Raw genomic sequence first — 25980 nt, forward strand, 5'->3', positions numbered from 1 at the left:
AACCCAGAAACACATTAATGGCCACTCCAGTGTATATGTGCTGTGTAGCTTAGTACTTAGATTAAAGAGAAATTGGAGAGAAATATAACTAATTGACCATCATTCTTTCCCCCTTTCTGCCAGAATCAAGCAAATAGAATGCACCGTACAAACACCACCCCCCAACACACACACACATTTCCCACTGTTATATACCCTTTACATTCTTCAGAATCTTCACCAAGAGCCACAGAATTCATCAGCAATTCAAGAGCACACAAATACAGATAATAATTTTTAGGATCAGTTATTTTCCCTTTTTGTTGGTCAAAAGTTCATATATTACTTATTCTTGCAAATTGACATCATTAGGATTCAAGGAGGGGGAAAAATCAGTTTTGATCTCAAACAAGAAGTACATTTACTGATGAAAGTCTATCTTCTAATGCAGGTCAAAAATGTAATGAAAAATATCATGGCTGGGATTGCAGCAAACAAACAGTGAAAAGATCTTGCTGAGCTGGGTACGTCAATCAACTCACCTCTATCCACAGGTCAAAGTCATCAACTTCACTACGAGCTGGTCAGATGGACTGGCTTTTAATGCACTCATCCACAGTCACAGGTGAGGATAACATGTAGGATTGCATTTGCTTTACTAAGTAATGAATGTCTGGCAGAGGAATACATAATGGAGAATCACTCAGATACATGCTTTTAAGAACTAAGGTGTGCAATGTTAATATTGCTTTGGGACCTACCTTCCATCATGACCACTGGAGGTCATGGAATAATGTAGAGGAAACCTCAATTTTCTAACAATATTATGGAGCTTCCTGCATAATTCTGGCTGATGTCAATGGGAAATGGATTTGCTGTGCACATGTAATATAAGTCCATCTTCCCCCCTGGAAATGGGAACTTATATGGAATAAAAAACAACCCATTCTCTATCTACCTATCTCCACAATGCTTGCAATGGCTACCCTCCTTCATTACTCCTTAAATGCCATTTAAGCATAATTTCTTCAGTGTCTGCCTCTAAGCTGGATTATAACATTATATAAACATATATGAACATATGTGTATATGCACATACACATATATTTACATATATAGGTAAATACACACATATGTATTTAAAAACACATACATAGATGCTTATGTGACCTTAAACATATGCTCATTTCTCCTTAAAACTACAATTTGTATTCGTCATAATTTGATATTAATACAATTTAAATTTTGCATACTTTCAAAATGAGACCAAGGCTTCATTTCAAAATGAAGTATTACGAATTAAGAGACATTCTCCACAGTTAAGAAATAAAGGGGAAAAGGCTCAGATAACCATGTCTCAGACACTATTGTTAAATTCTTTCCTCTTCTGGCCCTTAACCAATAACTCATTATCACTTTTGCCGTTTATTCTAACCATATGATCTGTTCCCCAAAAACAAATGCACTCCTGATTCTTGACCCCTTAACTTCTCTTTGAGTGAATGGTAACACCTGGCCTTTTAAATGAGCCAGATGCACTATTCATGCTCATACTTTCTTTAGGTTGGCTTATATGAATGGGGGAAGAAAAAGTTAAACATCTCATCTTGATTTCTTTCAGTATTTTTCTTTTAGAAGCAAAAACTCAAAATATTCACATATGTTTAGGATTGTGATTGTGAGCATTGAACCTCTTTGTATCTAATTCTTTTTGTATGTGGGACAATAACTATATCTTCTTTGATGTGAAATGCCTGTCCTTGACCCAGTACTAATCTCTTTGGATATCTGAATGCTTTCCATCTCCCTTATTCAAATGAATTACTCATCAACAAGTGTTTTCTGTAGATTATGTGGTTATTTTTCAAGTGCCTCCTTCCAGTAGATGAATATCCCTTCATGAATAATTCTGACAGGCATTTTTCCATTGTTAATCTTGAGAAAGAGATGGAGGAGTTCTATTTTTCAAGGTGCTTGCTACTGACTAATTAGAAATATGTTTTGTCTTTTAGTGTCTGGAATAAAATAAATGGGTAACTAAGCAAACATGCTTAATATCAAATATGTGGATTGATAAGGCATTTTATAAAGGCCGTATTTTTAAAGCTATTTGACTTTTAATGTATGAGATTTGCCATGGTCTAAGCCACTAAATGTTTCATGTTTATGTCAGAAAGTGGTTTGGTGCAATGGAAAGAATCAAATGACCTGGGTTCAGATTCCATGACTGATGTATGCTACCTCTGAAGCTTTCAGTATGGTTAGAATTCAGTTTAGTCAAATCAACAAGCATTTATTAAGGACATACTCTTTCCTAGGCACTGTGTTTAATGTATTATTTTTTTAGGATGGTAGAGGTAGAGCTGGGAAGACCACAGAGACTATTTAATGGAACCCTCATTTTTATAGATAAGTAAACTAAGCCCATAGAGATTAAGTAAAAAATAAAATTTTAGCTGTTTTTATTAATTATTCACTATTTTGTAGTTAAAATGTGATGTTTTGCATTGAAATAATCTTATATATAAACTTGATTATTTATTTGTTTCTCAAGCTTTTGTTTTAAAATATTTCTCTGCATTTGTAACCACTTTTCTTCCCTCATGCTTTTGAATGGATTGTTATAAAAATTCATACATAAATCAGTTTATTATTCATAACAATTTTTACTAGCCATAAATATTGATTAGGTCTTCTGACTAGCTCACAAATGCACATTTATTTAGATGAAATACTATGTGTTTACCATAAAATAATAGAAAACAATACTAATAATTAAATATAAAAGATAATAAAATCGAATAATAAATAGGGTTTTAAAAAAATTTATTTTCACTGCCTTGCTGGTGGATATATCTATACACTGTTCTTCCATACTTCCATTGGCCAAGAATACTGATAAGATTTAACAGTTTTTGGGAGGAGTTTGGAGGGGGAGGGTGGATCCACTCTTCACATTCCTCTATTATTTTCTAATAGTACCCTACTAATAATTATAACTCACATGCATATGGTACTATAAGATTTTTTAAGTCTTTTTTCACAAAAAATCACATGAAGTTGGTTACATAGATACTTTGTTTAGTTCCTTTCTAATATACTTACCTTGTAGCATTGTATATTAAAACTACCTACTAGACTCAAAGCTCCATGAGGGCAGGAGTTATGTTTTATATAAACCTTGTTTCTCTCTATCACTTAAGAGGGTGGTCTTTACTTAATAAGAACTTCATTTTTTTTAAATTAATTAAATCAAAACACTTCTTACAATCCTTACTACGCACCACTCTACAAAAAATAATTGGGGCTTGGGTTGAACTCCAGACTTCTACTAGCTTACCTTTCCTCCTCCCTAACCACCTTGGTGTAAGGAGAAACAAAAAGAAGGAGGAAGAGGAGGAGGAGGGGGAGAAAAAGAAGGGAGAGAAACAGGGGGAGGAGGAGGAGGGCATGAACATATGGCCTAGAGTTTAGATGAAGCATTGTGAGATGGAAGACCTGAATTCTTTGCTGTGCTAATTTTTCATGGTATAACTCTGGATGATCGCATGGTTATTACCTTCACCCCTCTGGGCCTCCACTTCCTCATCTGTAAAATAAAAGAGATTTTACTAAATGGAGCCCTAAATTTCCTTCCACCCCTAGTTTTATAATACTACATGTGACATCCTCATTCTGAGGGGAAAGAAACATGATTCACTGAGGTCTTCTCCCTCTTTAGCTTTTCTTCTCTGAGTATCAGGAAAAATGATTTATTTTGGCCCTTTAGCTGAATGTTTCACATTAGGGCATAGACAAGAGTAAACTTCTTCCTCTTTAACAAATTAGGATCATTTTTGAATGTTCTTCAGACCAGTGAATATGCCAGTATGGGAAAGGGATTAAATGATAGTTAAATGGGCAAATTACTTCTCTTTTTGAGACTCTGGAAAGAGGGACTTTCTCACAATTCTTAATTCTGCTTCCTAGTCAAGGAAGGTTGACTTTAGAGCACAATGTAAGTCTAGTATCAGTCAAGCAAAATAGCAGCAGTCTGGAAGGCTAAGCAAATATAGGCTTGGTCTTGAGCCTCTGCCCCATCTTTGATTCCTCATCCATTCTCTTTCATCCTAACCTCTGTTTATGCTGTTACCTTTACTAAACTTCCTCCACCAACAATGATCACAACTCCTTCATGATTTATGGTGAATAAAATAATTAATTGCTTTCTAACTAACATTTTAGTAATATTTTTTTCTATACACTTAACTAACCTGGTCATTGAACAACAGAAACACAGTGCGTTTATAGGATATTGATCAAAGCCTTTATAGTGTGGCAGAATTTACTAGAGATTGTATTGTACTGTTGTAGCTTTAGAGAATCCAGGTGTACCACCATACCACCATTAGGTATTATGGTGAGACTTCAGCAGAGAAATAATGTGATCTTGCCTTTATAGAGAAATTTAAAATTTAAAAAGCATATCCTTCACAATGAAACCTTGCCCAAATCTCACTAAGACATTTCTTTTATATCAACCGGCCTTACAGTGCCTCTATCCATATTTTTTTTCTCCTGTCTGAACACTGATTCTTCCCATTTCTATCACTGTGGGAGGGAGCTCAAAGCAGCAGCTCCATTTTGACCCTTGGTCTCATTCCCTTTCCCTCAATGATTGGGGGCCTGCTAACTTCTCTCTCCTTGGAAATGAGAGAAGAAAGAGTGAAAAAGGTCATTCTACCAATTCAATAAACAGGGAGTCACCAACTACAATCCTTCCAGTAAAATCCAGGCTTGCTATCTGTCCTACTATTATACCTCCCAAATGCCTTAAATTGCCAGATACCTGCCACTGCATGCTAAGGACTACTAGGCCTTTCCATCAACCCTAAAGATGAAATGTCCTCGAAATATTGACTTCCCTGAGTGGAATGTGAGTTCCTTGAGAGAAGGAACTGTCTCACTTTTCTATATTTATAATTGTTTATCACAGTGGCATGGGATATAATAGGCACTTAAACATTGCCTTTTTCTTCCTTCCTTCCTTCCTTCCTTCCTTCCTTCCTTCCTTCCTTCCTTCCTTCCTTCCTTCCTTCCTTCCTTCCTTCCTTCCTTCCTTCCTTCCTTCCTTCCTTCCTTCCTTCCTTCCTTTCCCTTCATTCAGGTAAACTTGAGTTAAATAGTATAATTATTATTATCACCATTTAACATATAAGGGAGCTAAGGTAAAGAGTTGGAGGAACTATATGCATGTATTGCCATGTATTTTCACAATGAATTAATGATAAAAGTACAACTGTCATCATGTGAGAGTCTAAGGGGTTTTTTTGTATAATTAAAAAAAATCCTGAACTACATTATTTTTTCACCTGAATTTGGAAGATGAATGGGTTGCTCTGATATATTTTAAAATCATTTCCTCTTGTTGGAAATAGATGGAGAATATTGGAGGTGTGCTGTCAGCAAATTTAATATGCATGCTTATAATTTTATTGTAAGGCTCACTTGTCATAGAGAATCTGTAAATGCTTGATGGATAAATCAAAGACCTTTGGGGAAAGGTTAACAAGGTCAGGTAGATGAATATTCAGGAATAAGAGTAAAAAGTAGCTAAGCAAACAGGTTCCTGGATGGTTATTAATAGTTAATAATAATTCACATATACAGAGATTAATGCTTCACAAAGAACCTTCTTAATAGTAATGCTGTGGGCAAGGTCATGTTACTATAATTCTTTATGTTTTATGGATGAGAAGATAGGTTGAGAAAGTTATGGTTACATAGCTACTAAGTATTAGGACATGGATTCAAACCTAAATCCACTGGTTCCGAGTCCAGTCCCTTTCCTCTATAACACACTGGTTAGTACAGGAGATAAGGGTCAAAACCCACTCTTCTAAGTTGGGAAAGGGCTAAGGGTGGATCAGGTAAGTAGAGCAGCAATGAAATTTGGAATAAAGAGAGACTCCTCACCAGGGCAGAAAAAGATAGAGGTGAGATAGACAGACAGACAGACAAACCTGAAAGGTCTCTTCTCTTCTAAAAGAGTCCCAGATCCATCCAGGGGATAGTTCTTTGTCCACTCAAACTCTTCATTTGTGTGTAAATTTGATCTTCTTTGACTCAGAGTAACTGAAGTATGTTAGGGGCAGACTTGTACAGTAGAGGAAAAAAAAAAGTTTTCTCTGTTACAAATAGAGAATCCTCCAAGTCTCCAAGGTCATTGCCATGGAATTCATTCCCCTAGGGTAAAGGCCTGCTTAACCTATTATGGTATTGTGACTGAACTTTGCTCTTTTTGACTTCACTATTTGCATTTATCAGCAGGATTTCTCTAGAGGCCCCTAGATGGCACAGTGAATAGAGCACTGAACCTGGAGCTGGGAGAATGTGATTTCAAATCCAGCCTCATACATTTACTAGTTGTGTGACCCTGGCCAAGTCACTTACCCTCTCTCTGTTTCAGTTGCCTTAACTATGGGGATAATAATAGCACCTTATGGACAAGGTTGAGAATCAAATGAAGTAATATATGTAAAGTACTTAGTACAGTACCTTGAACATAGTAGGTATTTAATAAACATCTATTTCCTTCCTAGTCTTTCCTAGATTAAACATCTTAGAGTTATATTTTATTCTTCCATATATATGTATATTATATGTATATGAAAACATATACATATATGTATATACATATATGTGCATATATGGAATATATATATATGTTAATTCTACCCATTCTTTCTTACAAATGCTATAAAAATATATCTTCCATTTAAGTAATTCCTTTCCATTTCTACTGTTACCACTCTACTTTAAGCTGTAAGGTAATGTAGACACAGCTAGCTTTCTTTATGAGACCTTTCCTGTCACTCCAGCGAACATTAATTTCTCCCTCCTTAGAACTAATTCTCTGTGCCACTTATAATATAACAGTATAGCTAACTGTGTGTGTGCGTGTGTGTGTATGTGTGTGTGTGTATCTGTGTGTGTGTTGTCATCTTTTAAACCAGATTACGAGCCCCTTGACAGTGGGAGCCTTGGAATAAGTTTGTCATCTGTGGACAGTGCTATCCACATAATAGATGCTATTTTAAATACAAGAAAGTGATTTCAGATGCTAGAGAGATGATCAATCTATCTCCTCTTTACACAATATTTAAGGAAGAGAAAAGGAAGAGAGGAAGCCTTTATTAAGTACCTTATGTATGACAGCCACTGGGCTAAGCATTTTACAATTGTTATCTCATGCAAACATCACAACTATCCTGTGGGGGAGGTATTATTATGATTCCCATTTCATGGTTGAGAAAACAAAGGCCCAGAGAAGTTGTGACTTGCCCAGGATCACCCAGCGAGTAAATATCTGAGGCTTTTTTTGAACTCAGGTCTTCCTGACTCTAGGCACATACTACTCTATCCACTGCACCACCTAGCTTCCTCAAAAAGAAATAAAAATACTCTCTTATACTAGCTAGCATTTATATAGCTTATTAAGGCTTGTGAATTATTTTACGTACGTTATCTCATTTGAACCTCACAACAACCCCATAAGGTAGGTGGTATTTCAATCCCCATTTTACAGATGAAGATTGGGGCTGAGAGAGTTCAGGTGACTTGTCCAGATCGCACAACTAATAAGTTAATTTTACATTCAGAAATTCATAAATCCGTAGTACCTGGAATTATGTGGTGGGCAGCAGCTCCATGGGGCAATGGTCAAGAAAAAGGTCATCATCTATGGCAAGTACTCAATAAATGCATTAAGGTATTAAAGATTGACAGCATTGCTCATACTTTTGAACACAGTCTTTGAATTCAAATTGTGATCTACTTCAAATGAGAAATTGTACATAACATTAATATTTACCTCACAAGCAATGGCAAAGAGTTAGCATTAGCACATTATTGAAGTGAATTTCAAGGAATGTTGCCAATGATTGTTTTTAATACTTTTTCAGGCCTGATCTCTTTGATTGGGATAGTGTGGTTCGCCAGCAGTCAGCTGTACAACGACTAGACCATGCATTTAACATAGCCAAAAATCAGTTGGGTATAGAGAAACTACTTGATCCTGAAGGTTGGTGTAAATTACATTCTATTTTTATGCTTTATTAGCGTCTTTACATCTGAATCTGTCATTGGACTTAATAGATATAGAATTTTTTTTTTTTTGCATTTTCCTTCCATTTGGTTAATTTCTTTTTCTCTTTGAGGTACAGGTTATAAATACCCTGTTTAAATTTGTTCTTGAAAGGTTAACTTTGGGGGCAGCTAGGTGGCACAGTGGATAGAGCACTGGCCCTGAAGTCAGGAGGACCTGAGTTCAAATCCGGCCTCAGACCAAACACTTGACATTTACTAGCTGTGTGACCCTGGGCAAGTCACTTAACCCCAATTGCCTAAAAAAAAAAAAAAGAAAGGTTAACTTTGGTTATGTTTTTTAAACTTTCAGAATTTTAAGATATAGTTTTGAACTTACTGCATTAGAATATGTTTACGATTAAAGTGAGCAAAGATACTTAAGATTTTGTGTTATTCTTCAAGAAATTTGACAGACTTAGCTATAATTAATTAGTTGTGCTTTCCAATTTTGCTCATATGCTCCTTCTTTTTTTCTTTTTTTTTTTTTGGCTAGGCAATGGGTTAAGTGACTTGCCCAGGGTCACATAGCTAGTAAGTGTTATGTGTCTGAGGCTGGATTCGAACTCAGGTCCCCCTGAATCCAATGCCAGTGCTCTATTCACTATGCCACCTAGCTGCCCCCATGTGCTCCTTCTATATAAGGCATTATAGCACACATGTTAAAGCAGCAATCTGTTGAGGCCACTGGCAATGATATATTTTATAACTCTGGAGAGATTCCAAATGGTAACTTTTATTTCTTTTTATTACTAAGTGACTCCTAAATACACACTAATACAAAAATCACATATTTTAAGCATGTGAATCATAAGTATAGTTATGTGATAACTCTTGTAGGTCTTCCAAATTTCCAAGTGTTTTTGACAATTTATTCAAAATTGGTGACTTGCTTCTCATATTCTAGGAGCCTGAAATAAGAAATTGAGTGTTTAAGGGAAACAGCTAGAATAGAGCAGATAGTTACTAAAGAACTATGTCTGCTATGAGCTATAAGGAGCTAGATGAGGGATGGTTATTTTTTTCCCCTTTAAGTTCTCATCTTTATCTAACAGAGATAACATGACCATCTTATAGCAACTTTTTTTTTAAAGCATACTGTGGATTCGTGTGAGATTTTGATGAGAGAACAGTATGGCTCCTTATTAAATTATATAATTAATCTTAATCTTTGCCCTTTATTGACAACTGTGGAACATAAACATAGAAAATACTAAATAAAAAGGTTTGCCAGAATCTATGTATGTGCATATATGTATACACATCCATTATATATGCATATGTGAATATATGTATATATATGAACCTATGTATATGCATATTGTATATATGTATATGCATTTATATGTATATTTGTATACATGCATATTTGTATTATATGTGTATATGTAATTGTATAAATAAAAAAAGAATTTGATGCTTCTGAATACAAGTTCATTGATAGTTACCTTTTAAATTCCTGTCAACATTGTTAAATATTTGATATTCAATGAACATGGCAGCAAGCATTCATTCATATCTAATTTTGGTCACTCCAGTGTCAGAATCACTTGCCTGTTCTGTCTATGAGCTATTAGCTAATCAGAATAGCAATTGGAAATATCCATTTAATTATCTAAAAGAGGCTTTCCAAAGTGAAGGAGTGTCTATATACATGAACCCTAGATTATATAATCAGTGACTTTATATGACTTTAGTAATGACTGAACTCTTCCCTTCAGTTGAGTGAGAGAAATATCTAATTACACTTTTCAGAAGTAGACTTAAAAAATCAGCAATTTAAAATGGTAAAGAGCCAATAACAATAATGACATAAATAATACATAAAAGATATCTCTCTGATACTGAAATGTAATGGACAGGAAAAATCATTCTGTATTTACTATCTGAAGGACAGTTGGATCAAACATTGTTTGATATATAGATTATTCTGTGAGAATCTATTTTCACACATTTTGTTCAATCATTTTTCATTCATCTCATACCCTTCATGACTCCATTTGGAGTTTTCTGGGCAAAGATAGTGGAGTGGTTTACCATTTCCTTCTCCAGCTCATTTCACAGATGAGAAAACTGAGGCAAACATTTGCTAGATTTGATGTGCCCAGGGTCACATAGTATCTGAGGTCAGATTTGAACTCACAAAGATGAGTATTCCTAACTGCCCAGTATCATAGTATCTGAGGTCAGATTTGACCTCAGAAAGATGAGTCTTCCTAACTCCAGGTCTGGCACTTTATCCACTGTGTCACCTAGCTACCCTTTACACATTTACATAGATAGATTGATAGACAGACAGACAGATGTATAGACACACACACATATATACACATAGTTTTTTTTCTTAAAAGGAATATCTGATTATTAATATAATTATTTGAATCACAAAGTTTACCATGAGTATACAAGAATATTTTATTCATTGGCTCAGAGTTTACAACAGAATAGAATTTCATAGAGCAGTTCCATAAGTGCAGAGAACTACAGTACTTTGGCTTCTTTCAAATACTGCATAGTAATTACCTTTGAGAAGTGTACGTTTTTCTTCAGTCAAATATTTGTTCTCTAGCTTATGTACAAAGATATCAGTTATTCTCCAAAGTGATTCCATTTTATATCTAATATGCCCCTTAGGAAGTTATTAAAACATTTTGTTTTCTATTTTGATAGAATGTTGTTTTAAGAGATTGAAGCTATATTTGCAATAACTGGTGACTGCCAAATGAAACTTTGTTTTCATTAACAACTGATGCTTTTTCGATTGGATTGGATTATGAATGACTTTTTTCCTCCTTAATCTATGTTTTTTATCTGTGTGGGAAACTCCAAGTATGAGAACTCTTTCCATTAATGGTAGAGAGAAATTTCCTCTAAATCATAATTTGTTGAAATGAAATTTAGAAAAATTGTGTAGTAGGTGAAATATTTCATTCCAGATTTAAGTGGTGATTAAGGTTTTGGCTTTAAAGAACGTGGACACTCTGAGTTTCACCTAAATATTTTTTAATTATTTTAATTTGGTTGGTTGGCTTGCTTACCACAGGAAAAAAAAATCAATGTATTAGCTATTGCTCCATCAGCCACTTTTCACTTTAAAAAAATACTGTTTTGCCTCCCCAACTCATCCTCTACCCCCTACAATTAAAGAAATGTTACTTGTACACAACTGAGGAATTGGATAATAAAAAAGATTGTACCTTATCCAGATAACTTTAATACATTGCCAGTGAAAATGATTTTCATATGGTATGTGCAGAAATAGTATAATTTAGTTATTTATTGAGTTAATTAACTTTGGGATGAAAATGAATGACAAACACCTTAGACTTGACCAATAAACAAAGAAAATGAAATCTTGGAAAAATTTATTTGTACCCTTAGAACATTACCAAACTAATTAGTTTTGTTTTAATCCACTTTCATTTTGGCTTGATAAGATTAGTTCTACAGATTCCATTTTCTCCTTGGCTAATTCCCTATGCCATTATTCAGATGTCTTAACAGTCTCTTTATTCATCAATTATCTCAACAGTGTTTCATTTGTTCATTCCTGATTGAGAGTGCCTGTACACACATACACACACACACACACACACACACACACACACACACACACACACACAGTATCTTCCAACTCAGCTACTATGTATGTTTTTGCATATTGCGGAGAAGCATTTGCATAAAATTATAGTCATATAGCAATATAGTGGTATATAACAGATGTGCATGTCCATGGACATTCCTAGATGCTTATTATTAATCTCTGTCTCACTTTAAGACTGATCAAGCATTATGACTTCATGAGGACTTTTCCCAGTGATGATAATGATAATGATGATGATGATGATGATGATGATGATGGTGATGGTGATGATGATGATACAAGGATAATATGCCATAGATTTTAGTTTAACTTCCCCTATGGGAGAAGAAAACAAAACTTCTCCCATTCTTTTGCTGGAAGTCCAAAGGAGGGAAAGCCCTGAATATGGCCCTGAAAAGAGGCCATCTCTTTAATGAGAATGAACCTTTGTTTCTTCTTTCTTCTTATGGGTCACAGAATATATAACTCCTCTTAACGGAGTCATCCATCATCTTTCACATAACCTCCATCATTGGTGAGCAGCCAGGGGACTGAGACTAGACATTATCTCAATAAAGTATTTGTCCTTTATTAAGGATCCAGAGCATCTGTCCCAAAACAAAGGTACAAGAATATATACTCAGCTCCAGAGAAGGTGACCTGGTGTATAAAATCCAGAGTTTTCTCTGATTGTTCCTATTATACAAATAGATTGATAAAAATTGATCAGCTGGTAGATCAATATCAATAGTCAATCAATCTGGCTTCAAAAACTTTCCCTGGTCAGACACTAAGGAATATACTCATAGTTGGTTTGCAGACATTGATTTTATTGGATACCCAGAAATTAAATTTAGCAGTCTTTGGAAGTCTCTAAATTCTAATATCTACTTAATAACATTTCTTTTGTACCCAGGAATCTCTGAGGATGGTATTGAGAGTTGCTACATAGAGAGCAGGACTTCTGTTAGAATTAAATACACTCCCCTTGTGAGAGATGATGTTTTTATGACTCAAATAGGGTCTCTAGGCAAAAAAACACACCGAAGGTTACTTAACTCAATCTCAGCTTAGGCAAGGTATGGTTTAACCTATAAGTTTTTGTTCTGTTTTGTTTTCCTCTGCCTTGGCATCAAGTACCAGGCATAGTCTCAGTGTGTGATTGTTTGTTTGTTGAGGGGTTTGAATCTGGAAGGGGGCAGAGGGATTGGACGGGAGAGATACAGATTGCTACAGCTAAAGTTTTCTAGGTGTTAGTTTCTGTCTACTCTGGATGGCTTTCATTGGCCGTGTATGTCTCCTAACATTATTTCACATGCATGTTTCTACCCAGTTATCTGTGCTACAAGCTTTTTAATTTTCAATATTAATAAAATCTAAATATTAACTGTGCCCTTTTAATTTTTCTGCATTGCTTGCAAATTTTATGCATATATATTTATATTATATTCTAATGTATATAAGAAATTTTAACCTAATATAGTACTTATAATATGAATAAATGTAAATAGTCCACTTTTCTTCATGTCAACATTAAATTTATAATTAACATTGGTAAAATATAGCCCAAAAACTATATTAGAGAGGAAGGCCTCCAATACTTGGTTTAGTTTGTCAAAAATCAATATCATCATTTTTGACACTACCTGTCCTCTGCCAATCGGTACCGATCACTGCTCTGATCCTAACTTTACTCCAGATGAGTAGATAAACACTAGTTATCAAGGAGATTTCAATTTAGAAAGTAACACACATGAATAATTGAAAACCTTCCTTTAAAAACTATATATGTGTGTGTGTGTATGTGTGTACACACATATATGTATACATATACACATACATTTCTTCTGGATTTTTACAATAGTCAAAGCTGAGCTAATGTTTCCCCTTTCATTTGCCCCAGATTCCAATATACAGATCTAAAGAATAGGGAAATACCTCTTTCTTATTAATATATGAATAAAAGCAATGTTCATATTAATTCTATTAAGTAATAGATTATAGCTTTTTACCTTTCTATCTGTTGGATAGAGATGAAGTTTGGACTGTGTTTGGTTTTGTTTTATTTTGGATGAATGAAGGTTTCAGGTTGTTGTTATTTTGGGAGATTTGAATGAATGAGAGTCAATAGTTAGGTATCTTCATCTTGAGTAGAGATGAGGTAGTATAGGACAATCTGAATTAAGAAACAGTGACAAAAAGGAGTATGGAAAGTGTATCAATCATTGAGGAGACAATCTTAACTTGAATGAAATTTTCACCAGATAAGTAGAGTGAGGAGTATACTTTGTGGAAAGTCCTAAAAAAGTAGATAAGGAGTTTGATACTAGGGAACCACAAAAGGCTTTAAACTGGAACTGTTTAATAAACACATGTTGATTTGGATTGTTAATTGAATTCATTTGGAATCACAAACTATAATTAATGAGAAAAACTTCCACTACATAGGATGGATTAAGAGATTAGAACCAGGGAGACCAGGTTGGGCACTGAAACATTAAAAGAGATATTTTTTGATTAAAAATTCAAGGGTAAAGATGACAAGAAATGTGCTAATTTGAAAATGGTTCTTAAGGGGAAAAAATATGCAATCCACATAGAGAGATGGGAAGAATCTCTAGACCAAATTCTCTGCTGTAAGTAGGGACTTTGTGCTGTTACTTCCAGTTTATGGAGTAGGAGTTGTCTGGGAAGATAGTTAGCCTGTATTAATTGGAATTACTTGTTCCAGTTCCCTAAGATTTTTTCTTTTCACTTTCCTAGTTCCACAAGACTTCCTTCCATCTGTTATCACTCTCTCTCTTCTGATCATCTTATCCTTCTACTCAAGAAATTTCAGTAACTCCTCACTGTCTCCAGGATAAAATACAAAGGACTTGCCTGACATTTAAAGCTCCTCACCATTTGCTCTAACCTATATTTCCATGCTATACCTTTTCTTCTAGCCAAGCTGGCCTACTTGAGATTCCCCCTGAATGCCATTACAATTCACCATTTATGGTTCCCAGGCCTTTATAGTCTGTCACTGGGGGGTAGAATCCTTGCCTATCTCACCTCCATCTCTTGAAGTCAGGAGCTACTTACAAGACTAAGCTAAAGTACCACTGCCCATATAAAGACCTTTACTAATCTTTCCAGTTGCTTGTCTTCTCTCCCACTGAAATAATTTGTATTTACTTTGTCTATATTTTGCATATAACTTACTTTTTTTTACGTGTTGTTTCCATCCAATAGGATATATGCTTCTTGAAGCCAGGAACTGTTTTGTTTTTGCCTTTGTATCTCCAGGACCTAGCATAAATATCATGGGTAATTAATAAGTGCTTTAGAACTGAATTTTCTTCTACCTTTATTTCCCATTTCTATCTTGATGAGCGAAGTTCATGTATATGTGAATTATGCAGTTTAAAAAATGTAAACAAAATTCTAAAACTTTATAGTAAGTATGCTGATTGTCAGTTAGCATTTATTAAGAGCCTATTGTGTTCCAGGTACTGGGCTGAGTGCTGAGGGTATAAAGAAGGGGGGGGGGAGGCAGTTAGATGATATACAGTAGATACAGCATCCTGGAGTCAGGAAGACCTGAGTTCAAATATGGCCTCAGACAACTTCCTAGTTGTGTGACCCTGGGCAAATCACTTATTCCTGTTAGCCTTTATTTCCTCATCTGTAAAATGAGCTGGAGGAGGAAACTCCAGTATCTCTGCCAAGAAAATTCCCAAGAGGTCACTACTGAAAACAACTAAACAACAAAAGATCCTTGCTTTCAAGGAGCTTCTAGTCTAAAAGAGAGTGATTTGCTTTTACTACAAAACCAAACCTGCATACTGTAAATGGACTAATATATCAAATGATTAAAACTATATTGGCAGTTTAGTACAATGGGAAGAGCGTCGGATTTAGAGACAGAGGAGCTAGGTTCAAATCTTAGCTCTGACATTTTCTGTAGGGGAATTCCCTACACTGAAATTCCTACCACTGTTTCAGAAATGCAAGTCATCTGTTAAGTACATTCTCAGAGAGTTGCCTGGGGCACTGAGGGCCCGAGTGACTTGCTCAGGGTTATAGAGCTCTTGTATATGTCAAAGGCAGAACTTGAATCCAGTTCTTCTCAGTTCTGAGGCTGGCCTGTTCTATGCTATGTGAAAGTAATTCTCTTGATTCTAGTACTTAGCCAATTAAATCTTCCTCCCAGAATTAGAGAGAAGATGGAATACATCTATAGCTCTTATCAATATTGAAATTAAATGAGAAATTAGAGCTCCTAAAATTTAGAGTTATAGCTTCCTGACCTATTCAAATGCTACTTGGACTTTTTATTTTTATACATTAAAAAAGATGAGAAATAGCCTTTATCATTCTAATAATGACAAGTGTAACCTTTTTGAAATACCCCAGTACGATTCTGCTGTTTGGTATATATCAGAGTGTCCTCAGCAGAGTTCAGATGTATCATCAGTTCTTAAGAGCAAAACCTACTTTGAAGCTTTTAGTGAAAACATTCTTTAAAATAGTCTTGGTATTGTGCTATTGTATGTACTGTTATATGAAGCCCAAGAAGAGAAAAATACTAGAGAAAAAAATGCAGAATTTTCTGTGATTCAAGAAGACAGAGATGATAGCTAAAAATTTTTAATATTATATCAGCAGAAGACAACTAATATTTTCAAGTCAGTATCTCTTTTAAAAGAAATATAGAACTTTGGTCATTAAAATCAAATTATATCATTTAATAGGGTTAAAGTATAATACTAATTGAAAACATCTCTTTAATTTTGAAGTTCACTGGATTGCAATTTAAATGAACAAATTACAGTTGGTGTAGCTATATTAGAAAGGGAATGAGGTACATTAGTGAATTCAAGATTGTCATTTCATTTGTTTAATGTACATTCAGCATAACCTACTTTTATCAGAGGAATTTAGGAGCCATGATGTTGAAGTGCTTAAATATCCAAATTTCATGGGCTTGTCTTGGAGCAGAGTCTGTGTTGGATGTATAATCAAGCTTAAGGGTGGGAAAAAATAGCTTAGTTTAAAACAGCAGTCTGAAAAAAAATATTATTCATGTTTTCCTATTCAGATCTTGACCACGCTTGAGCACACTCATGCTCATGAAATGAAATTTGGTAATTAATATACTGTAATAACTTGTTCTCTTACCTGGTTAGAGATGACACCCATAACTAGGCCATCCTAGATCTAGGTATCTTATCTCTCCTCCCCAAGACTATTAAAATAGTCATCTAACTGAATTTCTTGCCTAAGTGCTTGGTGTTATCCTTATAAGTCCATCACCAGAAGTAGAGGGGGGCATCTTCACTCATCCTCATGTGTATTTTGCCACTGGACCCAGATGGCTTGGGAGGAGAAAGTGAGCCTGGTGACTGCACAGCCCTCCCTCACTCAAATCCAATTCACTTGCATGTCATGGCATCCCCTCCATGATGTCATGATTGTCTTTGAGAAAGAAGGACAAACAACAACAACCAGAAGTAGAAAAGGGAAGCCCTCAAAGAGGATTTAGCTTCCCTCTTAGTGTGTGTCCGGAGCATGCATCTTATAAAGAACTCACCTACATAAATAAATACCACAGGCTGAGGATGAAAATATTTCTGTTTTCAGGTAAAAGATTTTTCTTATTATTACCTCAACAATGGACAGGGATCAGCAGTGAAAGCATGATTCTCTTTGTGTTTGCTGTTTCTTTGAAGAGTATTTTTGTCATTCAGTTGTTTCAATCATGTCCAACTCTTCATGACCCCATTTGGGATTTTCTGGCAAAGATATTCAGGTAGGTTGCCATTTCCTTCTCCACCTCATTTTAGGAAACTGAGGCAAACAAGTTACTGTCTGAGGCCAGATTTTTACTCAGGTCTTCTTGACTTCATGTCTGGTTCTAGCCACTGAGCTACCTACTGCTAGTGGAAGAGCTAGGTAAGTATTAAAAAATAATGCTTAGCATAATTGACTTCATTTAAGGAAATGAGACAATATAGGCTATCTAGAGTCAATAGACACAATATGGAGTGGTTGACAGCTAGCAGGTTCTTGGAGCCAAGATAACCTGGGTTCAAGTCCCGTCTCTAGCACCTGCTGTGTGACCCTGGGCAAGTCACTTAATCTCTCAATGCTCTAGGCAACTATTTAAGATTACAAATTTCAGAGAAGTTGCTGTTCTACACTCCTCACCCAGGAGACCCCCATACCAATGAAATCACCCTTCTAGTCCCTGTCATCTATACTTACTACTAATAGCTGGAGGTGATTACTTTTCTCTGTCATAGTTTTTTATAAAGTATAGCTATGACTATATGTAGATCAAGATGATCCGATTGCAAATGACTTTCTTTTCTGCTCTTTTGATCAGTTTCAGCTTATAATGGAAATAGTTTTAGTAAATATCTGAAATAACTTAATCTAATATAAATTTTGCTTCACCAAGACATTTGGATTGCAAAGAAAAGAGAGGGCCATGCCAATCTAAAATGATGCCCGTGTAGGCAGGACCTAAATTTAATTTTATTTTGCAGTCTTTTAGAATAAGACTTTTTTGACTTTGTGTCCAATGGTCCTTTATATTGTATTGTAGTTGTAATTTTTTAGTTATTAAAGGGATCTATATCCTTTTGTCCTTCTAGGAATTCAATTTCAAATTAAAAATAAAAAGCAGTGTTGCTTAATATCTCTGTATATGGAGACAAAGGTCCTGGGTTTGAATTCTGTCAGTTCTACTTACTACCTGTGTGTCCTGGGGGCAAGTAATTTCACTTCTCTACCCTCCAGTTCCCTCATCATCAGTATAGTGAAAGGAAATTGGCTTAGATAATCTTTAATTCCATCAATTCTGTTACCTTGCTAAATGTTGAAATGATGAATGTATCTAATTCCACAAGAAAATATATTCTCCTAGTATTTCATTTCAAAATGTGAAATTTAGAATATTTTAATATGCTTCTAAGTTAAATGTCTTTGCAATCAAGAAATGTTAAGGTGTATGCATCTCTAGTCATTGAAGATATACAACTTGTACATTTTGGAAATAGATGATCATCTGTATTATCAGGGACTCCCATGACTTTTTTATAGAGAGGATAGAAGACAAGAATTGTCACATTCAGTAATTGCTATTTATTCATATAAATGATTATTTTAAATTATAGAGTCTTTCAATATTGAGTTGAAAATATGTATTGTCATGAAATAAAAGGAGGTAAAAATGTGCTAGAAAGAAAAATTACATCTATTATATACTTTATATTGATATGTCCCTAACAAACTTTAATGAAGTTAGGATACTTTAAAAGCAATTATATTGAACTCTGATTTGGATACTGATACTTATTACCATAGGTAACTACTTATTTCATTTGTAATAATGTTAGCTTTCTAAATCTGTCAGACTTTCATTTCTCATTCTATGGTCCTGTGATCCTTTGATTAGTCATCCTGGGTGATTCTTACTCTTATTCTGCCATAAATGCTGACTGTCTGTCCAATATGCTACAGGTGTTTGGAATTTAGAATCAGAAACCCTCCATTCTTCTTTTTATTACCTATGTGACATTGGACCAGTTACTTAAGTTTTTTAACCTCAGTACCTCATCTGTAAAAATAAGTGATTGGAGTCAATGACCTGTAAGGTTATTCCAGTTCAGAGTATATGAGATACACACACACACACACACACACATGCGTATGTATACACATGTAATATATGCATATATTTAAATTTATATATATGTATGCATACAAATGTGTATATGTATGTGTGTGTGTGTGTGTGTGTGTGTGTGTGTGTGTGTGTGTGTGTGAGCGGATATTTGTATACCATCTTTTATCCTTTAGTATTGTGGAAGGACCAATTTGCCTTCATTCCCAGGCACACATATCTTGGTTGTCTTTCATAGATTGTTGTGAGGTATGTCCTGGTAAACACCTTTTGCCAAGCTTATAGTAACTTGTTTATGCATTACTTGATCTTAGGATCATTGAACACAGTTATTTATCTGGTTGTATCCATTAAAGAAGCATAAATGGCATTGACATATGCATGGAAGACACCTTGTTGAAGGGAACCTTTAAGGATGCATTCTGCTCTATCAATCTTATGATTTTTTAATGACCCAATAATCCTAACTTTGAAGTACTCCATATTTTTCAGTCAGTTGTCTCAATGTGAAGATTTGTTCTGCTAGAGAAAATTATTTGTGAAAACCTGCTATTCTTTACATATATTTTCATGGAGCATACCCTTGATATATATGAGAAAAAAATGTAATTAAAAAAAAAAGTACTTATATCAACTACACTTCCAAGATATTATCAGCACCTTAATTAAGGCATATGCTACTGACAGGAATTGGAACATTTTCTTTTCAGATTGATGGGAGTAACGAATATTTGATCACTAATCATAAGCAATGCCACAGAAATAGGGAATGAACATCTGTTGTGTTTAAAGTTGAATCTTGGGGAAAATATATTTGAGAATGTTGTAAATGTTCCTCAATCAAGTAATCTTTCTATGAAAAATTGTGTGGGCTGTTCAACAGCTGACGTGCAAAATGTAAAAAGATAGTTCAGTGGGTTCAAATCACTGAAAAGACATAATTTATGTATTTTTGTAAAGTTGTTCATAATTTTTAACAGGGCAATAGTAGAGAAGGGACACAATGTAGTGTGCTAGATTAAAAAAAATAATTTAAAGCTAGGAAGACTTGGATGCAAGTCCTGTTTCTGATAGACACTGATGATAAGACTCTGGGTTACTTAAGTTCTCAAGGTTCCCAATCAAATATTTCAGACTACTAAGTTACAGAGAAATTGTTGATGTTACATCACTGGGAGGCATTCCCATACCAATAACTACATTTCTAGATGAAATCACCAGTCAAGATAGGAAAAAAAATAGTGATCTAAAAACAGGCCAGAAGAATATTCTTTAAGTAATTGAGATGTTGTTAAAATAAATAGGGGCAGAAGAAAGAAGGTGAAGAGGGAGAAAAGGAGATTACTGCCACTAAAGGCACTCACAAAATGTTGATGTCAGTAGTACAGCTGAATCAGGATAGAAATCATATGAAAGAGAACTGAAATGGCAAAAGGAGAAAGGCTGCTGTTATTTTGGGCTGGGCCTAAATCAGACCAATCCTGGGTTTCAAACCAGTGCTGGGAACAGAAGAAACACTCATAAAGTATAATAAAAATGCCTTCACCTATAGCAAAGTATTAAAAGTATGTAATTACAAATGGCATATCACACTCTTTTGTCTCAGCATTTGCTAGGGAGGCAATTCTCATTCAAAGTGATGTGCTGCAGATCCATGGAAACTGCCAAATATCAGGTTAAAATTTATAATGGAAAATAAGGCTAGATGGTGGGTTGGGATCAGATTCCATTTCCAAGTTAAATGGCTATTCCTGATGGAAAAGAAAATAAAATCCAATGAATAATACTCAGTAGACAATTAATGCTACTCCTATCTGTAGTTCCCAGTAGTCTTTTCCTAATCAATATAAATTCATTTTTTAAGTCAAGTTACATGTAACATTCAGACCTGAATATTTTAATTATATATACATGCATTATATATGCATATATAGATATATCTGTGGTATATCTATATATGAATACATATATGTGTATTATATAGTTATAGATATATATTAATCTGCTTTGTACTGAAAATAACACCCCCCAAAAAAAATATATTTTAAACAGAGTGAGTACCATGTTAGTGGTTCTGGATACTTGGAAAATGAGTAAGGAGCAGCATATCAATTTGCCATCTTTTAAAGAATACATAACTTTCTGGTTTATTTTAGCCCACTATTACTTTTCTGATTACTACCTACTATATGTACATCATTTTCCGCATTGCCATTCTCTGACACTGATTGGTCTGACATTGACCAACTTTCTTCTTCTTTTTCTTCTTTTTTTAAGTGTAGCTTGCAAAAATTGGCTTATGTGCTTGGATTTGCAAATCCACGTTTTGTTTTCCTTTTATTGCTTATTTGTTGTTCAGAAGCCTTGAAATTATCCCTATTTAGTTTTTATAGACCACCAGAGAAATGCAAGTTTTCCATTTGCAGAATGAAAAACACATTCACACATATCAAACAATTTTTTTAAAAAGAAATATGCTTATTTTGCCTTTACTTTACAGCCTTCTCTTTACATATTCTTAGGTTCTCTTTTTTTCCCTTCACTTTCCTACATCACTATATACTATATCCTATCTTCCTCCTTACTCCCTCATTCTATTTTTAAGTAATTCTCAAAACAGAGATAGAAGTAATAAGGAAAACAAATTCTCTTGTGTGAAATGAAAACATTAAATACTGTTATTCATTTTTCTTACCTAAAATTTTATCCTCTGCCTTGCCTTACTCCCCTTCATTGTCAAGGAGAAAGAAGGATACTAGTAAGCCAAAAATAAATTATTAAGAAATGAGGGGTCAACATATTTTTCTTAATATTCCTTAACCTAAATGAATATACAAAATTAATTGAAATATGGCCTTTTTATGCTGGCAATGTGCATTATGAGAGTTTTACTAAATAATGGTTGTTTTATAATTATAATGAATAGAGGGAATAAATCTTCTGAAACCAAAAGTAATTTGAAAGAGGGTCAAAGGTAGAGTTGTCTATTGTTCATCTAAATTTTATTCACGATTGGTAGAAAAGTGCCAATCAAAGTTACTTCACATTTGTAAGACTATTTCCATCTTACAATTTAAATCCTGTCTTCAGTCTCTTGATTATAGATGCCCTGCGTGGCCAGAATAACTTCTTCCCCTAACTTAATCCTGAACAGGGAATGTAAATTTTGGTGCAAGAATTCATTGAGAAAGTATAGAGTAGTGATTAAAAAAAACTGACTTCAAAAGCCAAGAAGATCTGGTTTTGCGTCCTTCTCTGTGACATATGCTGATTATATGATGCTGTACAAGGCACTTTAGTTCTTGGTTCCCAAGGCTACTTTAAGAAATTATTATTTGCAGAGAATGTGCTAACCTGTAATAGGAGAAGGAGTTACCACATCTGGGAGTTCTCTAAACCAAGGCATCACAAATCCAGTCTAGTATCCCAAGCAACTATTATTAGAGCTGATGCTCTGTTACTATTAGGAAATAAAACCTGTCATTTTTTATGTAACAACATTTGATGAGTAATTCTTTGTTCCATAGAAATCACACAAATTATGCAGGTAAAAAATATAATTGTATAAAGAGCATAGACAGCTGGGAAATAATCTAAAGGGTAATACCAGCATTTTGTTCCACTCAGAGAAATTCGGAATGAACAGACTGGAAATTTGGGCCCTTGAGGAATGTTCTCATCCTGATTCTATGGCTTTGACCATTGCAAGTTATACTTAATTTACTAAGTAGGAATATAAATATAGATCTATTGTTATACTTTAAATTAAAATTATAATATTGACCTGGGTTGATATGGAACCTGTTTTGAAATATTATGAGATAAAAAAAAAGATGTCCACATTAAAAATGTCCAAGATATTAGGAGAAGACTTGAATGTTTTATAATGTAATATCCAGGTTTATATTTTGAAAAGAAAACAAACAATATTGTAGACATGTGATAATCCTTAATCCCTTCTTCCAAGTCATAGCCTCCTCTACTCCCAATAAAACAGACAAAAACGTTTAGAGGACTTTCCTAGAATTTCAATTTATTTGTCTAATGAACTGTATCCCTTTACCCTAGTTATCTTTTTTTTGGAATAGCAAATGAAATTTAAGCAAAAAAAACCCTGGCTATTATTGTGTGTATGACCTTGACTTGCAATAAAAAAAAAAATCTGTTGCAGAAATTTAGCTTGTAAAAAAAATATACCAACTGGTCAAGTAGGTGGCACAGTGGATAGAGTACAAGGTCTGGAATCAGGAAGACGGATTCATATCTGGCCTCAGATACTTCCTAGCTGTGTGACCCTGAACAAGTCACTTAACTCTTTTTGCCTCAGTTTCCTCATGTGTAAAATGATATGGAGAAGGGAATGGTAAACTGCTCCAATATCTTTGGCAAGAAAACCCCAAACTGGGTCATGAAGAGTCAGATATGACTGAAACAACTGAACAACAACAAAAAAAAAAGAAATACTTCTGTCTTTTACGTGGAAAAAGTACACAGACACAGACATACACACAGACAGTTACACACACACACACACACACACACACATGCACAAAATCAACAGGCATTTTTAAGTGCTACTTTGCAACAGACACTTTGCTAAACTCTGATGAAACAAAGAAAGGGAAAGAAAAAAAATCAAATGGTTGCTACTCTTAAATGTTTTCAGCAGGGTCATTTTTGTTGTTGCTGCAATTATTCTAAATCAAACCAATGTAATACATTACATGCAAATAAAAAAGAGCTCTTTAAGGTATTTTTAAGTCAACATTTATAGGAGAAATTGGTCCGAAGTACAATTTTTAAGCTTTTGGATTCTTAAACTTTTTGTGTGGTTATAGCAGGTCCTTATTCTATAAATGCTGCATTGCATATTGCCAATAAATCTTCGAGAAAGGACATCTACATATAAAACTCAGCATAGATTTTATTGGGACTAGGTATTTTATTAGCTTTCTACTCTTTAATGACTGAGACAATTTCAGGGCTGTTTAAAAAATAATTTAATTTGTCCACTATAGCCCATGGGTGATTTCAACTTTTTTTGATATGAAAATTTTACCACATTTTTATCACTATCATGACAGTAGGGATTTTTATAGAAATATCTAAAGAAAAATAAGTCTAAGATAAAAATCAGTTAGCTTGAATAGATGTCATCATGGCTGAACTAAAGATGGCATTAGAGCCATGAAAGGCAGTTTGTGATGTAGTAGATAGAGGGCTGGCCTCAGAATCAGGAAGACTTGAGTTCAAAGTTCCATCTCTGATACATATTGACTATGTGACCCTGAATGTGTCATAACCTGTCAGTGACACAAACAACTCTCTAATATTCTAAGCTGTGGAGAAGGTACAGCTTATTTTGGGAGGGGAAGCTTCCTCCTTGGGGGTTCCCTATTCCAAAGGAAAAACAGATTTGGCCTCTATCCCTATTACAGTGATTTATAGTGAAATAGACTGGGAATTCAAACTATAGGGTGTCCCAAAAGTGTTGGTGCACTCAAACTTTTGTTACAACCTGTATTTAAGCAGAATTTTCCCTTCTCCTGCCACTTTCCCTACCATTGTAATCTCAATAAATCAGACATATTAGAATATATATGAAACAGAACCTCCTTTCAATCCCTAGAACTTGTTGTTTTACAAATGTGTCAGTTCTTCATAGAAGAAACCACTAAGCAAAGCTATTTATCTACTGTTGTTTCAATGAGACATCCAGCAAAATTCCACAGGGATTCAATAAAAATTTCATCAAACATTTGTGAAGCACTTACCTGGTTTCAAGGTACTGTTCCAGGAGGTAGGGATACTGCAGTTTTCTAATATTATGCTTCATATAGTTACTGGCTTTGGTGGCTTTATCACAAATTATAATAGGCCACGATGTATTATCATTGAGAGCTTATGAACAAGAAATGGTGTAAAATGTATCATCCAGTATATGTCTGATCAGGAAAGTAAAGATGCTGGTTATTCCTGTAATAAGGGTGAGGAATATTAGGCCCACAATTTCCAGACCATATTGACTGCATTCTGACCATCCTTTTCATCCTCTTCACCCTCTCCAACAAGATGCTGTTCCTGGTAATCCAGGTTCTTAGAAGTGAATTTTTGCCTTATCTTACCTGGAATCTGGTTTCCACAAGAATTCCTGTATATTTTTCAAACTATACCACTATGAGACTCCCAACCCTTCATCATTCTTTCTAGCTTCTCTGTATATATTGACTTTCCACAGTAGAATGTAAGCACTCTGGGTCAAGGACTGTCTTACTTGCTTGTATTTGAACTTGTAGTTCTTAGCACAATGACTGGCTAATTATTTTCTTATTCATTAGCTGGTGCTCATTGAATGGTAAAAAGACCTAGAAGCATGCCTCTGGTACTTTGGGTTGATCCCATATGGAGAATTTATGGGAGGACAAGTGAGACAATAGACACAATTGACGAAGACACTAGATGAGAAAATGTGCATACATTTTGACCTCATCACAGATTAAGGAGGATCACATTATCTGTAGTATGTATAGGATGATGTCAGAATGTTTGAAGTCAGAGACTGGAAGATTGAAAATTCCCTTATCTGGCTTAATCATGTAAGTTGTTGATTTCTTATCTTATC

General features: G+C 34.6%; 1 protein-coding gene across 1 annotated transcript in view; it reads left to right on the forward strand.

Annotated features, from left to right (window-relative positions):
• The first annotated feature begins 430 nt into the window (after positions 1-430).
• Positions 431-25980, forward strand: part of DMD (dystrophin) — a 1828382-nt gene continuing 1802832 nt past the window's right edge. The window contains 3 exon segments of the mRNA XM_078146592.1: positions 431-460; positions 462-604; positions 7923-8041. Of these exon segments, the coding sequence (XP_078002718.1) occupies positions 443-460; positions 462-604; positions 7923-8041 (280 nt within the window). The 5' untranslated portion in view covers positions 431-442.

This window comes from Phascolarctos cinereus, unplaced genomic scaffold (assembly GCF_003287225.1).
Source record: "Phascolarctos cinereus isolate Bilbo 61053 unplaced genomic scaffold, phaCin_HiC Scaffold_726;HRSCAF=1367, whole genome shotgun sequence".
Lineage (NCBI taxonomy): Eukaryota > Metazoa > Chordata > Mammalia > Diprotodontia > Phascolarctidae > Phascolarctos > Phascolarctos cinereus.